We start from the raw sequence: 14,220 nt of genomic DNA, 5'->3' as shown, positions 1-14,220 counted from the left end.
AAAAAAACACAACTACGAACTCGAAGAGGAGACGAGCCGAGTCGAGCGAAGGGACTCCCAGGGGTACCCTTCGCTCTGACGGGACTCTTACGGCAAAAAAAAAAACACTACTGTCAACTTACTTATTGTCCTCGGATTCCAGCGGCTCGTCGGGCTTCTCGAAGTACGAGTAGTACTCCCTGGTACTCTGCGACTTGGCGACGTTCTTGTCGACGGGCGAGTTCACCTGCCGACTTCTGCTACCTTCCCGCTCGTGATTGGTCGGTGGTGCGTTCGTTAGACTGATGTTGTCGGTCTGAGATCTGGGGTAGAGTTCGGCGGCGTCTTCTTTTCGCCGCTTGGACTTGTGATTGTCCCTGTCTTTCCTGTGTTCGAGCTTCTTGCTGCCGTGCGACATGTTGCTGACCGTCGACAGCGACGATATCGAACTGGAGCTGTTCCGTCTCTTGCGCTTTTTTGATTTGTGTTGTTTCAATTCGGCCAGCTCGGCGACGGGCTCCTTCTCCGTCTTCCACGCCTTCTTGTCGTTGTCGTTGTTCTCCTTGAGCGACTTCGACGTCTTCATCTCGCGCAAGTACGGATGCTTGAGGGCCTCGAGCTTGTTCTTGAGACACGTCACCGTCTTCAAGTCGATGCGGTTCAGCCCCACCTTCACTTTCATCGACGGCTTCTCGTCGACGTGATTGTTCCGGCACTCGTTCTCCGGTGTGTCAGTCTTTTTGTATTTGATTGGTTCGTTACACGACGGCGATAGTGGTGGATTTTTTGCATCTTTGTTCGGGATGGGCGACAGTAACGTCGGATTTGATATGGTGGGCATGGATTCATCTTCGACCGGCGAACTGCTGCGTTCGTTGCCGCCATCGGCGAATATCACGTTGACGCCGCCTTTCCCTTTGCCTCCTTTGCCACCCTTTCCGCCGCCTTTCCCGCCTCCCTTTCCGCCTTCCGAGTCCCTCTTCGGTGTGAACAGCTTCCTCAGCGTGTCGCTCTTGTTCTTATCTTTTATCGGTTTGCCTTCCTCAACCTTGACCTCGACTTTGTTCACCGGAGAAGACTTGATCGTGGAGATGTTGTTGTCGCTGTCGGACGACCTGCTCCTCCTGCTTCCGGAGCTGGGACTTCGTTGTAACCGCGGCTTGGAAGGTGGGCCCGATTCGCTGTCGCTCGAATCGGACGTGGTGGGAAGAGTTGCGGCGCTTTTCGGGTGCTGCTGCTGCTGCGACATCGACGTCCTTCCTTTCCTGCGATACGTCTCCTTCTTGGGCGACTCGTTCTTCTTCGAGTTCTCGGATTCGGTTCGCTGTCTCGGCTTCAGCTTGTTCTTGTTCTTTTTACCCCATTCGTCGTCGTCTGACTCGTTTTTCGGCTTCTTGACGACCTTCTCCTCCGATGGGGGAGCGTGCTTTTGTGTTTTCTTTGGTGTTCCGTATTTGTTGGAGTCCGCTTTGTACGGTTGTTGTCTGGCGTTCGCGTCCGAATCCGAACTACTCGAGGGTTCGCGCTTCGGTATCGGCCACCTCTTCGCCTGTCGTTGTTTTTCCGCGTTGTCTTCTTCGTCGGAACTGCTCGGATGCGAGGGTCGAGGTTTCGGCGGTCGTCCGCGTTTCTTACGCGGCACCTTGTCCGCGTCGCTCACAGCCGGTTTGATTTTCCTAGGTCGTCCGCGACTCTGCTTCGGTTTCGCTAGCTGTTCGGGCGGCGACTTGTGTGGTGGCAAAGGCGATAATGTCTTTTTGATAACGTTGGCACTATTGTTGCTGTACGGTTTCGTTTCGGCATCCGAATCACTATACGAGGGCACCGGTTTAGTCCGAAGGTTGGCACGACTGGCCGGTTTAAGTTTTCTCGTCCGTTCATTGTCATCACTGTCACTTTCCGAATTTTTGGTAACTGGTTGAATGGTACGTTTGCGCCTCTTGGTGCGCCTCTCCTTCTCGCTCTCGTCCGAATCGGAGAAACTCGACAACAACGGTATCGGCTTCGACGCCAACGCCTCGGCCACGACGATGTCCAGGTCCTTCGTCGAGTCGCTGGCGTCGGACTCTTCGGTAACTTTCTTCTTGCTGTCCACGTTCAACGGGAGCATGTTGGAGGTGAGCGGCGATTTTTGTACTTTCGGTGAGAGAACGGGATCCGTCTTTGCCGCCGTCGGATCGACGAATTGTGCGAGATTCCATCTCATCTCTTCGGGCGGCGGCGGATACGCGGGCGCCGTCTCCGCAGGTACGCTCGCCTTCGGCGGACTCGACGAGTCGGAGCTCGAATCGCTGTCCGAACCGGAGTCCGACCCCGAATCGCTCGACGACGACCCGGCCGGATTCGCCGCCTCCGGAGGTGGATAATCCGTGCTGGCGAAGCTGCTGACGGCAGGAGTCGCGCCCAACGGAGACACCATCCTGCTGCTGGAACAACCGACACGTGTTAAATCAAATACCGGAACAACATCACCCGACGACGACTACTCACCTCACTATGGGTAACTTGGAAGATTGCAGGTCGCGCTTTTGTTCGTCATCGCTGTCATCTGACAGATTTAGATCATCTCTCAAGTCACTGCAATTAATGCGATCGTTACACGGCGAAATGTCAAGGTTGTCGGGGAAGTGATCGCCGAAGGAAATCGGAAATCAAAGGTTTTCAACGAGCTGAACCGACCACACAGACCGTCTTGTACAACAACAGCTCAGCAGACAAGATTTATTCGAACTGGGTCGGCCGAATTAGCCGGGATCAGTGAGGAGTTAAAAATAGAAACTTCCAAAATTGGATGAACATTCATCAAACAAAAAAAAAAAATACATTGAATATGACAAATAACTCAATTATTCTGCTTCCAGTCGAAAAAGCGTAAATCTGCTGGCAACAAATCAGGTGGATACGGTGGTCGAGACAATTTTCTCATAGTTTTTTGACCGATAGGGGTCCGCATGATGTTTCTTAACAAAATTTGAACGATTTTTGACAAATCATTTTAATCTTTTGAAAACCATCCCAATATCATCAATATCAATATCATAAAAACAATTGTTGTGAAGAACGATGGCTAAAGTGACTCAATAACCAGAACTATGATTTATGAATCCCTAAATTGTGAACCAGTCATGATTTAATCGACTTTTTGTTTTGTTTCGATTGATTACAAAGCAATTTTTTGGGCTCCTCAACTCTAAACGACATGTTTACACATTTTCAAAAGCTTCGGTATCTTGATTTTTACACATTAACCAAACTATCTGTCATTTTACCGCACGAACTGTGTAAACTAACACGAAAAATTTAAGCTTTCAGGGACCCCCAAAAAACTGTTACCTTATCATAAATAAAGTCCATTTATACTAAGACAAGATACCGCTACCATTGATCCGTTCAGCTTTCAAAAATAAACATAATTTAATAATTGTTTTTGTCTAAAGTTTGATGGCGCTATCTTGTGGTGTAAATCGTAAGTAAGCATGTCAGTGTCAGTTATCGGTATAATAGATAACTTTCTGTCATTCTTTTAATGAAATGTCAGTCTTTGACAGGTTTTGCAAAATTATTGTTTATTGGTTACAACAAATTTCAAATTTGAGAAAACGAGTAATGGGTCGTCGGCCAAAATAACGGTAAATAACTATTTCGCAGTATAAATGAATTGTTAATTTTCGGTTGTCACACGGCGACCAAGTCGTTTCTGGGATAATCCAACGTCTTGAATCCCAAGAATTATTCTTTATAAATCTGATGGCAAGCTGCCAGTTCGCAGAGGAAAACCGAGGCGGTAGAATCGTCGAGAATTATCGCAAAATATACACAAACGAAAAATGAAACGGACAACTAACTTGGGGGGGATTTCATTTTCCGGTCTCCGATTTACCGACGTACTCCTTTGTTGTGCGGTTCTTTGACGACATGGCGCGCTCACCGTTCAGCACGAAACAATAAAAGTTCGTTTCTGTGTCGAAGCAAAATCAACGAAAACACCATCAGCCCCCGTTGTCCCGATTTATGCATCTGGGACGCTTAACTAATGCACTTTTGTGATTGTGAAACTGTTTTAGGTACTAAACAAACAAGAGGGGACCCGATCCTTCACGTTTGGAAGATGTCGCCGACCGCGATATTAATCCGAAGAGGAGAAGAAAAAAAACAGCGTGGAAACCACGAGGTCACAATAAAAACGAGGAGCAGGGTTGTAATTAATTTAAAGATGAAGTCATTTCGACGGAATTGAGTGTTTAAAGTCTCGGCAAAGGCGATGTTATCTGGCGGTGTATTTTTACGGTTTCTTATCTTTTCACATTCACTCGTTCCGGCCACCCACATATTGCACGCGATGCGGTAAAAATTGTCGGTTTGAGCGACGCCATCTTGGATATCACGTATTCACAGGAATATACGGCGAAAATATTACTACTACGTACATCGAGACCGATAAAGCCGATCAATAGACTTGACCGGCCCACACGCTACACCGATTTGACATTTTTCAACAAACCAATTACGAACAGTTCGTCCCAATCAACCCCGCAAACCCCAATTTTAACATTTGTCGCGCACCTCGCGTTATTAATAAATAAGCTGAGACGCAAGTTTTCGTAGTCGGGGTCGGCAAACTGAAAACTGCGAGCTCTCCAGCCTCACGAATCTATCGACTGGGGCAAGACAATGGTCGTCGCCGATCGGGCTACCATTTTCTTTCATAGCTTCATAATCGAAGAGCCTGGCTAAGTGGCATCTCGAGCACGCGAAGCTACCAGACAAGTTGCTACTAATGAGTCGCTGCCGATCGGTTAGCTCGATGGAGGCAATTAATGGGAAGGTGTCTGCTGCATACTTACGTCGACGGGCGAGGGGCGGCCACCTTTTCGCGTTCTGAAACACACAAAAAAAAAACAATAAATGTGAGAATCCAGAAAATTCCATCATAGTGGCGGCGGTCGCATGACGGTTATTATTATTACGATGGTGAGCAGTAGCTGGCCACCTGTTAGCGGGCCGCGAACACCTGCAGTCAGGTGGTCTAATGGAGTGTGCAGGAAACACAGAGTGTTATTATGTGGCGCGAACAAAGAGATTAACGTCGGGACGCTCAAACTGTTGAGGGAACATTCCCGGCACCCACCACGAGGACGATTCAAAATTCAATACCGCGAATGATCAATAAAGGGAGCGACGAAAGAACAAGAAAACGTGTTCGCCGAAATAATAGACGAGACTTCTGGCGTTCCGTCGACGACGACGAGCGCGAACTATATTTCAACCAAGAAATGTGTGACGCAAATTTCGCAGATGTCGCACACGCCACCATCGTCCTTTTGAGGAGTTGGTAGATTGGTGGGAAGCCACTTAGGCATCGGAAATATCACCACCTGGCCTCTCCGAGCCGCTGGCGGACCCTCCGCAGGAAGTAAACAGTATCAATAAGAAAAAAGGATTCTCAATTAACGGCTCTACCTTCTACTGAATATTTACGATCGACGTCACCCTACTCCATCCAGTCTGTTTCTCGCTGGCTCACCCCCAACATTTCATTTTCTCTGAAAAGCCGCTGCCGAAGAGTCGTTTTCTTGTTTCTGCTGGCGCTTTTTTTCAATTCATAAGTGGAAGATCGAAGACCGTGCGCGACTGCTCCGAACAAAAACTGTTCCAACTTTCGAGACCACAAATTTCACTTGAACCGGCCGCATCACACTTTCAATCTTCTAGATTTTCAGTTTCCATTTGAAAAATTAACACACCGATACTGTCGTTGCAGCAGTCAACTCGCGAACTATCGACGTGAATCGACCTTTTGCATTTTAATTGAAAACTGTTAACCTCCATTGTTTGGCGTTTGACGCTTTACATGAATTCGTTTAATTTTGGCTTCAAAAAGTCGGCGATAAGTTCAACAACGCGGAATGAAAAATGGCGCCGCCGCTTGAACTCCATTTACAGTTACGGAACTGTGACTGAAACATTTTCGGAAATTTCAGATGAACAGTAACTTCTCGGAACATCACGCAAATTTGATGCCAATTTATTACGGCCACTTCTAACGAATAGTGTAACAACGTGTTGTGTTATTAATGCACGGTTGCTCCTGAAGATTATTTAAAGCAAAATTAAATAAAACGTCCAAACTTCCTAAGAAGGTAATTGTAATATGAGTGCGAGCTTATCCGACCTCATGTTTGTGTAAATTGCTTATTAACAACATATCCTATGGCTCGGGTAAACCTCATTTTCCATCGGACAAGTGATGTTGTTTTATGGTAATAATACAAGACATAACTTATGCCGCGGATGATGAAGTGTGCTCGTTCGTCCGTGACACTCCGCCAATTTGGACACCACCTGTGGATGTTCCGCACAGGAAAACGACCGTTGGTAAAGCTCTAGGAGGGGTTCACATTAATTACGTTCAAAATAACACCGCGACACTGGAAATACATAGAAATTCGCTTTTTTTTTTCACGTTACCTAACCGCAACTTCGTAATAATAACTGTACCACAGCATTACATTATCGTTTTATAATGTCATAGTTGAATTGATTCCTGTTGCAGCGCTTTTGCATATTCGACACACCTGCTCGTCAGGGGGGTTCACCGTCGATCGGAACGCAATTACCACTGCAGTTTTTTTTTCCTGACTAATTTACTCAACATCCTCAAAAATTATTCGTCTGTGCATGCGACACCTGTTTCGGTCTTAATCTCTCACGGTGCCCCACCATGTTTAAAAAAGTGGACTAATACCAACGGAAAAAACACTGCCAGGAGGCACACGCAAACGAAATTTAATTGATCAATGGAAAAACTGTTCTGATTTGATTTTTTACGAATTCGGATACGACATCCGTAAGGTCTGCAACAAAAGGACGATGAGAACAGCTGTTCCTCCTCGAGGTTGGTGTTGGCCGTTACAGAAAACAACTGTCTCGATTCTGGTTTGGGAAAACTTGATACGTGAAACAAAAAATTTACACCTAGAAGAGTTTTCTTACGTTTTGAAAATAAAATGACTTCTAAGAATAAACGTCAAGGACAAATATAACAATGACAAATTTATTTTACGGTAACGATAATTTACTTTTCTTTCGCGGCAAGACTACAAGAAATTACGTTTCTGGACCGCGTCTGGTGCAATTGACTATCGCCGGAGCTTGGGACGGAGTTCATCCCCTTTACCCTTTCCCTTAAACCGGACGTATTTAGCGAACGAATACTGAGCTTACCACGTGCACGTTCTAGATCTAGAAGAATCCAATCGGAGCCGAGCCACTGCTTCCAATTCTTTGTACTCCGTCATGACAACAATAATTTTGTTCGTCCCACGTGAACTGCCCGTGTGTGTCACGTTGTGAGCAATTAGGGCTTAGTTAAACTAGGCATTTGTCCGCATCGAACTGTTGCACTTGTTTACCCCAATATTATTGTACTAGGTACTATTTATTTAGACCACGGTACGACCCCGCGTTACGACGGGAAATACACAGATCCGTTTGAAATGAGGCGACGGAACGACCGTTGAAAGAACCCGAACCCGTACAACAAAAGAAGGAATAGGTTGTCGACTAGAGCGTTCGTTCACCCTGGTCGCGTAAATTTTTTCTCGTTACGATTTCGGTGGACGGTGGTACCACGACGACAATTAGTTCGGGCACCCGTCGTCGGCACCGCCGTTGCTTTCGACATGTCTGTGTCAACAACCCGCGCCGGTGGCAGCGGAAGAAGAGCCGAACCGACGGAAACAAAGAAACCAGGACGGTACCGCTTCCAACTTACCGTGCCGGTACCGCCTTCGGTGTGCGGTGCGCGTTGATCCTGTGCGCAACCATGTGGACGACGCGCCACACAAAGGCACGCAATAAACAAAAACACGGACACCCGAAAGTCGAACACCACCCCCGGACCACGTTCTCCCGTCTACTTCTTGTCGACGCCTCCACCAGGTCTCACAGCGTGACGAGCGTCGTGCCGCCGACACCACTCGCGCCCACCATTACGTAACTGCCGTCAGGCACGTCTACTTGAGTCGTGAACGGTCCGCAAACTGCACTCTTGCTTGGCAGCGTGTTCGTTTGTGTGTGTGTGTGTTGTGCATTCGGTTGCACCGGCGTCGCGCACCCCCTTTGTCGCCCCGAGATCCACGCAACCCCGACGGGGACCAGCGTGGAGCGGGAAAGTGCGTTTCTATGACGACTACGCACAGCACGCGCTGCGAATTGGGGCAGTGGGCATCGGCGGCGGCGGCGGGGCAATCATAACTAATTCACTAATTCGTAGGGGAAGGGCGGGCTTTTTTTGAAAATTTAACGACAAGGTTACCGTGCCACCGTGATAACTCGATAACGCCGCCGCGCTTCCGACGCCGTTTCCTTGTCCTTCTGGGACCTCGCTGCTATCGCAAATTTCATTATTTTTAATTATTTTTTTTATTAATCCAAATTTATATTTATCGCGTTCGACTAACTTATTTAATGGACGTCGGGACCCCCCGTTTTCCCATTTTTGTATTAACCTTTCTTCCTCCCTATTCATTTTTCCCGGGAGATATATCGGGTGTTCATTTAAATTTCCGGTCAAAGTTGGCGTTAAAGAGTCAATTGTGATCGCACTACTGGTGTAAAAACCAAAGATTTAAACAGATGATCCGTGATTCGTAATCCATGGTGCGTTCACAATCGACTCTTCGGCGCCAACTTTGACCGGAAACACCTTTACAAATGTACATATTTTAAAAACGATTTTTGAAAAACAAGTAGAAAAAATAAAAGTTTGTTTTACGAGATTTTAATTTGTTTTGATGTGGTAAACGTCAACTGTGTTCGCCTGATTTCGGTGTAAATATAGACCCCTTTAATAAATATCTGTTGATACAAAAAAAAAACGCATGTTTACATCTGAGAGTAATTTCTGCTGAAAATATGTTTTACTGCTGGGATTGTTTAATTTCTCTCCTCTTTAGCTAAAACGCCGCGAAAAATGGAATAATCGAACGTCAGGCAAGTGTAATGAAAAAGTCGGCGAGATAATTAAATGATTAATTTTTAATCCGGAATTTAAATTTATGGAGATGAAGCGACAAGTTTTTCATTAGTACGCCGTGGACAATTTCGTTTTATAAATTCCCACGGTAAATGGTAGATGCACCTCTGTGTCGTTTTACACTTGACCGATATCATTACGGTTTTAATTAGGTTAGTATACTATTATTTCTGAATTGGTTAAAACTGTGACTTATTTTTCGCTTTTATCGACCCCAAAAAGGAATATTATGTAAGCAACAATTACGTGGAGAACTAATGAAACCCAATTACCATCCATGTCTGTATTTTGTGAGGGCGTTATCTGAAACTTGAAACGCGACCTGACGACCTCCAGATTTATAAATACAATGGCGAAAAGAACGATGGCTTTGGGACCGAAAATAAATTTATTACGTGGGGGTGGAAAGACCATCGAGCGCACTTTTCGACCTGTTAATTAAGTTTTTCCTGTTTAATGAAAATCGTCCAATTCAAAAGCGTCTTCCGAATGAATCGATTGAAATTAATCGAGAGAATAATTTTTATTGTCAAAACTTCAAAAGTGTCACGGATATCCTGTTTCACAAAACTAAATTTTACAACTAATTAATTCGATGGTCCGTTTCTAGATTGTACGCTTAAAATTCCCGAGATCATTTAATTGCGTTTAAAGAATCCACCGATTTTTTCCTCTTTGTCGAACTGTCGAGGACAGGAAATATTAAATGTGAAAACGTGAGCGTTTTGTCTTTAGGTGCGATTTTAACAGGTCAAAGCTGTGAACGTGTCGACAGATAAATTTTCAAACGCCTTTATTTTTACAAACCTGGAATTTGCTTTCACCAGGAGTTTCCGTTCGTTCCGAAGGCAAATATGAGACATCACTTCCACTTTTACGTGTCACAGTTGATGGTCACTCCGTCCGATCGATTAAAAATCACGTGTTCAGTCTAAACATGCAAGTTTAATAATAAACGGTGCACCGAGAGGCCGCCATCAGATCTCTGACGCCGCCTCCACTAACAAAACACTTTTTCGGCAACCGCTCCCACACTTTACGATTTGACGAAATTACGCGGAACCGCTCCGATTTCGATTGATTTCTTCCCGTGACGGTGGGATCTTCCGCCGATCACCGGCGAAATGACGCCGCTCCAGCTCGCACACACGTAACAATCAATTCGCATAAATTACATTTGCATGTTGCGACGCGTTTTGTTTACACTACCGAGATAACGAATCGGAGGGCGGAGATTCCTTTTCGGATCTCTCGGCCCCGGATGTTCTTCGTTCGGTGGGACGAGCAACGGACGCATCGCGACCAACACGACGACGACGACGACGACTCGCGTTATTTATTTATGGAAGGAATTAATGACTGCGGAATCAAGGTTAGTCGGAGTCGGGAATAATTCTACGCAACTACAACGACTCGCCGCCGTGGAAAAACTATGCAAATGAACTACTTACTCTTGGGTGCAGACGGCGCTGGTGTCGACTCCGTCAACTGTAATGCAAGAAAAAAAAACATTACCATCACGCCACGTAATTCATTAATAATAATAATAAGAGATCGATATAGACAAAACGATGTGGATTCTGGTACCATCGATACTGGGCAGCACCAATTTATTGTTATTGCGGTGATAACACGTCACCGCCGTCCAGACCTAGGACGTCACGTGACCGACGTCGAAGATAATTAATCGAATCGGTGCGGAGCATAATGGGCAATTAGTCGATCGACTGGAGGGCTTGCTGCACTCACCTTAGGGCTGAAGGTGAACTTATTATCGGGCTCCTTCCTGGGAGTAGCGGCGATGGCAGTGAGCGGGGTTCGAACATCGATCATTTCCTGCGAAAAATATGGCACGTTTCAGTCGAATCGTAACGTAATAAATCTACAGTTTGGACAATCTACGGCTTCGAATTTGTTACAACACAACGTATTCGGCCGACGGAGCCCCGGCTATTATTGCAGTTAATTACAACGAATCCGTCGGGCTTTGATGGGGTATTTGTTTGCGAACGGACTGATCCTGTCACGGCTCGATCAAACGGTTTTAAATAATTTCGTTTCTGTTAGTAGGAGAGCCGCTGCCGTAAATATGTGAACTTAGTCGGCGGCAATCATAAACCGTGTAATGGGTTTTGCCAAATCGCCATAAAATCGACGGACAGTTAATACGCCGAACCGCTGCTTAAACCCCGGGTCCGACATTTTTGTTTTGATTTTATCAAAATCCTAGATGCCGCAACGTTGGACGTTGGCCAAGAATTAGCCACCTCACCACGTGTCCATTAATAACGGCGGACTGTCATCGCTCGGATCGCTTTAATTCTGATTTGTTTCCAAATTGTCGGTAATTTCATCACATGAGACCGGAGTCGTGTACACATAACGACCGAAATAAACCGATTGTTTATCGTGCGTACTCTTCAAGCGTGAGCGTTAAACAATTCCAGTGTTCGAATCACGAAATCGTAAAAATATGAACGTAGTTTCCTTTTCGGTTGCAAAATAATTGCACAACGCGGATTATGCAGATGCGGCTTAACGAAATAGGGTCACAGTCACCTTGAAGATGTTCTCCATATCTGTATTGGGCGTAGCGGAAGGCAAAGATTCCCTCGGGCCAGGCGGAGGTCCTTGGTTCTGCAACAAGAAAGACAAGACGTTATTGCAGCCGCTCGATACATCCATTACGTCCTAACGAGCAGGATGAAACCTGACGTTCGTCGAGATTTCGATTTCACCAATCGATGCTGGTCCGGAAAAAAAATTTTCGACTTGTGAGAGATCATAAAACCGCCGTGAATAATTTATGGATCTGCGGTAACTTTCTCGCAGTTGATGCGCCGGTCCGATATTTTATTTTATTGAACGGCAAATTGACCGAATGTGAACAACCAATTTAGAGGGACCGTCCGGCGAACGGAGGCAATAAATCGCCTCGGCCGGCCTCATAAACCGATAAATCTTCACCCTGTCGTTCGGTAGTTCTCCGGGAAAACGGCCGACGTTTCGCCGTCCTCGGTATATTACGCTGATAATGCTGTTTGCTCACCTGTTCGAACGTATTGCGGGGATGATTGCGTACTCCACTGTTGTGTATCCGACTCGAGGAGTTGTTGGACGGCAGTAACGACGCCGAGGAATTCGGCGAAGACTGAGGTGGACCCTTGGCGGGAAGTATCCCATTGGACCTTAAAAAGCACATTTTCATTTTTGACCGCTCACGCTGAACACAATTCCCAAAGATACGGTGCAATTCTGATTTAACTGATCACGTCTAATATTCCCTACTTTTACCATCTTTTACCGCAGGATTCCATAAAACTCTTTATAACTGTTTTATGTCCAGTAGACAGACCCTCGACGTAGAACAGTACCACACTTTGTTACCCGAAACGTAAGGAAGTGACTCGTTTTATGACATTTTTCAGTAAGAACATCAAAAATGCTCACACCACATCTTTGAGAAAAGCGTACAAAATGTGAAAACAAAACGTAAACAACGGTTGGATGAAAGAACTGATTGTTTATCCTCCAAAAACTAGCAATAATGCGAGTAAAAATCAAAAAATGGAGGAACGTCGGACACACTACGTGAAGAGTATTCCAGGTACTAAGAGCGCAGACTTGTAGTTATATCTGCGGTGCCGGTGTCCCGGTGAAGTATCTGTTTACCTGTGATTGGTGATGCCGCTGCCGTGCTTCACGGGCTGTCCGGGGTAGCCTCCTCTACCTTCGTAGGGTGGCTTTCCGTCGGCGGGCTTCACGTAGCCGCCCCTCTGATGCTGGTGATGCATCTGATGGTGGTGGGGTTTCTTGAATTCCATATTGCGAGGCTCCGGCGACGGTTGAAGCCTCGACGATGCCCCCCCGGACGAGGGCAGATTCGACATGAACGGGTTGTGCCTGGACGACGGTCCATTCGGCACACCTGGACTAGGCGGGACGCCATCGACGCCGATCAGGTCCTTGTGATCCAGGAACGGCTTTAGTCTCTGGAAGTCGCCTAGCTTGCTCTGGATCTGCTGCGTGACGGGGTCCGTAGAGGACGGGTTCACCTGAAGACAACGACCTTCATCAGCATTCTGTGCACGCGGTGTAGTTTTCTATTGCGAGAGAGCGAGTGCGGCGTTCGGTCTTCTGCAACGGCTCAATAGCTCACAGAAGACGCGGGATTTAAATTAATGTTAAAACGGTGGCGGCCGACAACGGCGCGTTATCGCCACGACTTTTTGCGGCGGCACAAAACCGGACGAGACGGACTAATTAGAGGTTCGCGAAAAAAGCTCTCGAAAACCCAAATAAAAGTTCGCTTTATTATTAAAAGCCCTACGAGGCGAGCGGGTACGCGCCCGCTATAAAATTTGCAACAGTGCAAAACGGACCTGAGGGTCACATTAAGAACAAAAGATACGCGCGGCGGATGGGTTTCCACACTTTCTGTTTTTTGTTTAATAAAATTTCTGCCCCGTTTCTCAACTCGCTGTTTTTAAAATCCAAAGAAACGTCATGAAATTTAAAAAAATATACACCGAACCGAAGCCGAAACTGTTTCATTTGAAATTCCAGTTTTTTCGATTATTATTTTAATTTAAAACTTTGTTTTTTGAAGTGAAAACTTCTTTACGCGCACCACATTATTCCCAGACCGTCACGCGTCACGTCATACGCTCCGAGGTGAAAGGCTCATTCGAATGAGTTCGGGGAGCCGAGTTTAGCCGAAACAGTCAGATTTTGAGTGGAAATTTTAATATCGATTTCCCGACAAAAAAATCACCTTTAATTGATTTTTTAAACTTTTTTCTAACTTTTCTGTTCCTTCCGATTGTTTCCTGCCAGCCCTGTTGCGAACGACGTAAAATGTTCCCAAATTCCTTCAAGAACGACTAATTTTTTTTTTGTACAGCAATCGTATAATTTACCTTCCCCGAGTAGTGTCGGGTTTCGAGAAACAATTGTACTAATCTCTGGTTTTATCGTTTCGTGACGGTGCTTTCGTTTAAACGCGGCATTTATTAAATTTTCGGACAGTGCGAAATTAATTTTGCTGCATGATGTATGCAAATAGAGTTGATTAAGATTTACAAGAGGCCATTTCTAAATACGACAAGGACAAGGCAGTTAACCAACTTGTAAACCGCAGTAATGAAAATTATTGCCGGGATAAAGCACAAAAGCCCATGCGCTCCGAGCATTAAAACTTTTGA

At 45.9% G+C, this 14,220-nt stretch overlaps 1 protein-coding gene across 12 annotated transcripts in view; it reads right to left on the bottom strand.

Moving 5' to 3' along the window:
* Positions 1-14,220, bottom strand: part of lilli (lilliputian) — a 140,290-nt gene that overhangs the window by 7,560 nt on the left and 118,510 nt on the right. For 11 of the 12 annotated variants that reach the window (XM_069051782.1, XM_069051779.1, XM_069051781.1 and 8 more), the window contains exons 3-10: positions 12,689-13,071; positions 12,066-12,204; positions 11,576-11,653; positions 10,766-10,852; positions 10,468-10,504; positions 4,824-4,857; positions 2,470-2,556; positions 123-2,405 (exon numbers count right to left, since the gene is read on the bottom strand). In XM_069051782.1, the coding sequence (XP_068907883.1) occupies positions 123-2,405; positions 2,470-2,556; positions 4,824-4,857; positions 10,468-10,504; positions 10,766-10,852; positions 11,576-11,653; positions 12,066-12,204; positions 12,689-13,071 (3,128 nt within the window). The remainder of the gene's footprint in view (positions 1-122; positions 2,406-2,469; positions 2,557-4,823; positions 4,858-10,467; positions 10,505-10,765; positions 10,853-11,575; positions 11,654-12,065; positions 12,205-12,688; positions 13,072-14,220) is intronic. The other variant, XM_069051780.1, reaches the window with a different exon arrangement.

Source organism: Tenebrio molitor, chromosome 6, assembly GCF_963966145.1.
Source record: "Tenebrio molitor chromosome 6, icTenMoli1.1, whole genome shotgun sequence".
Classification (NCBI taxonomy): Eukaryota; Metazoa; Arthropoda; class Insecta; order Coleoptera; family Tenebrionidae; genus Tenebrio; species Tenebrio molitor.
This window is presented reverse-complemented; position numbering and strand designations above follow the sequence as displayed.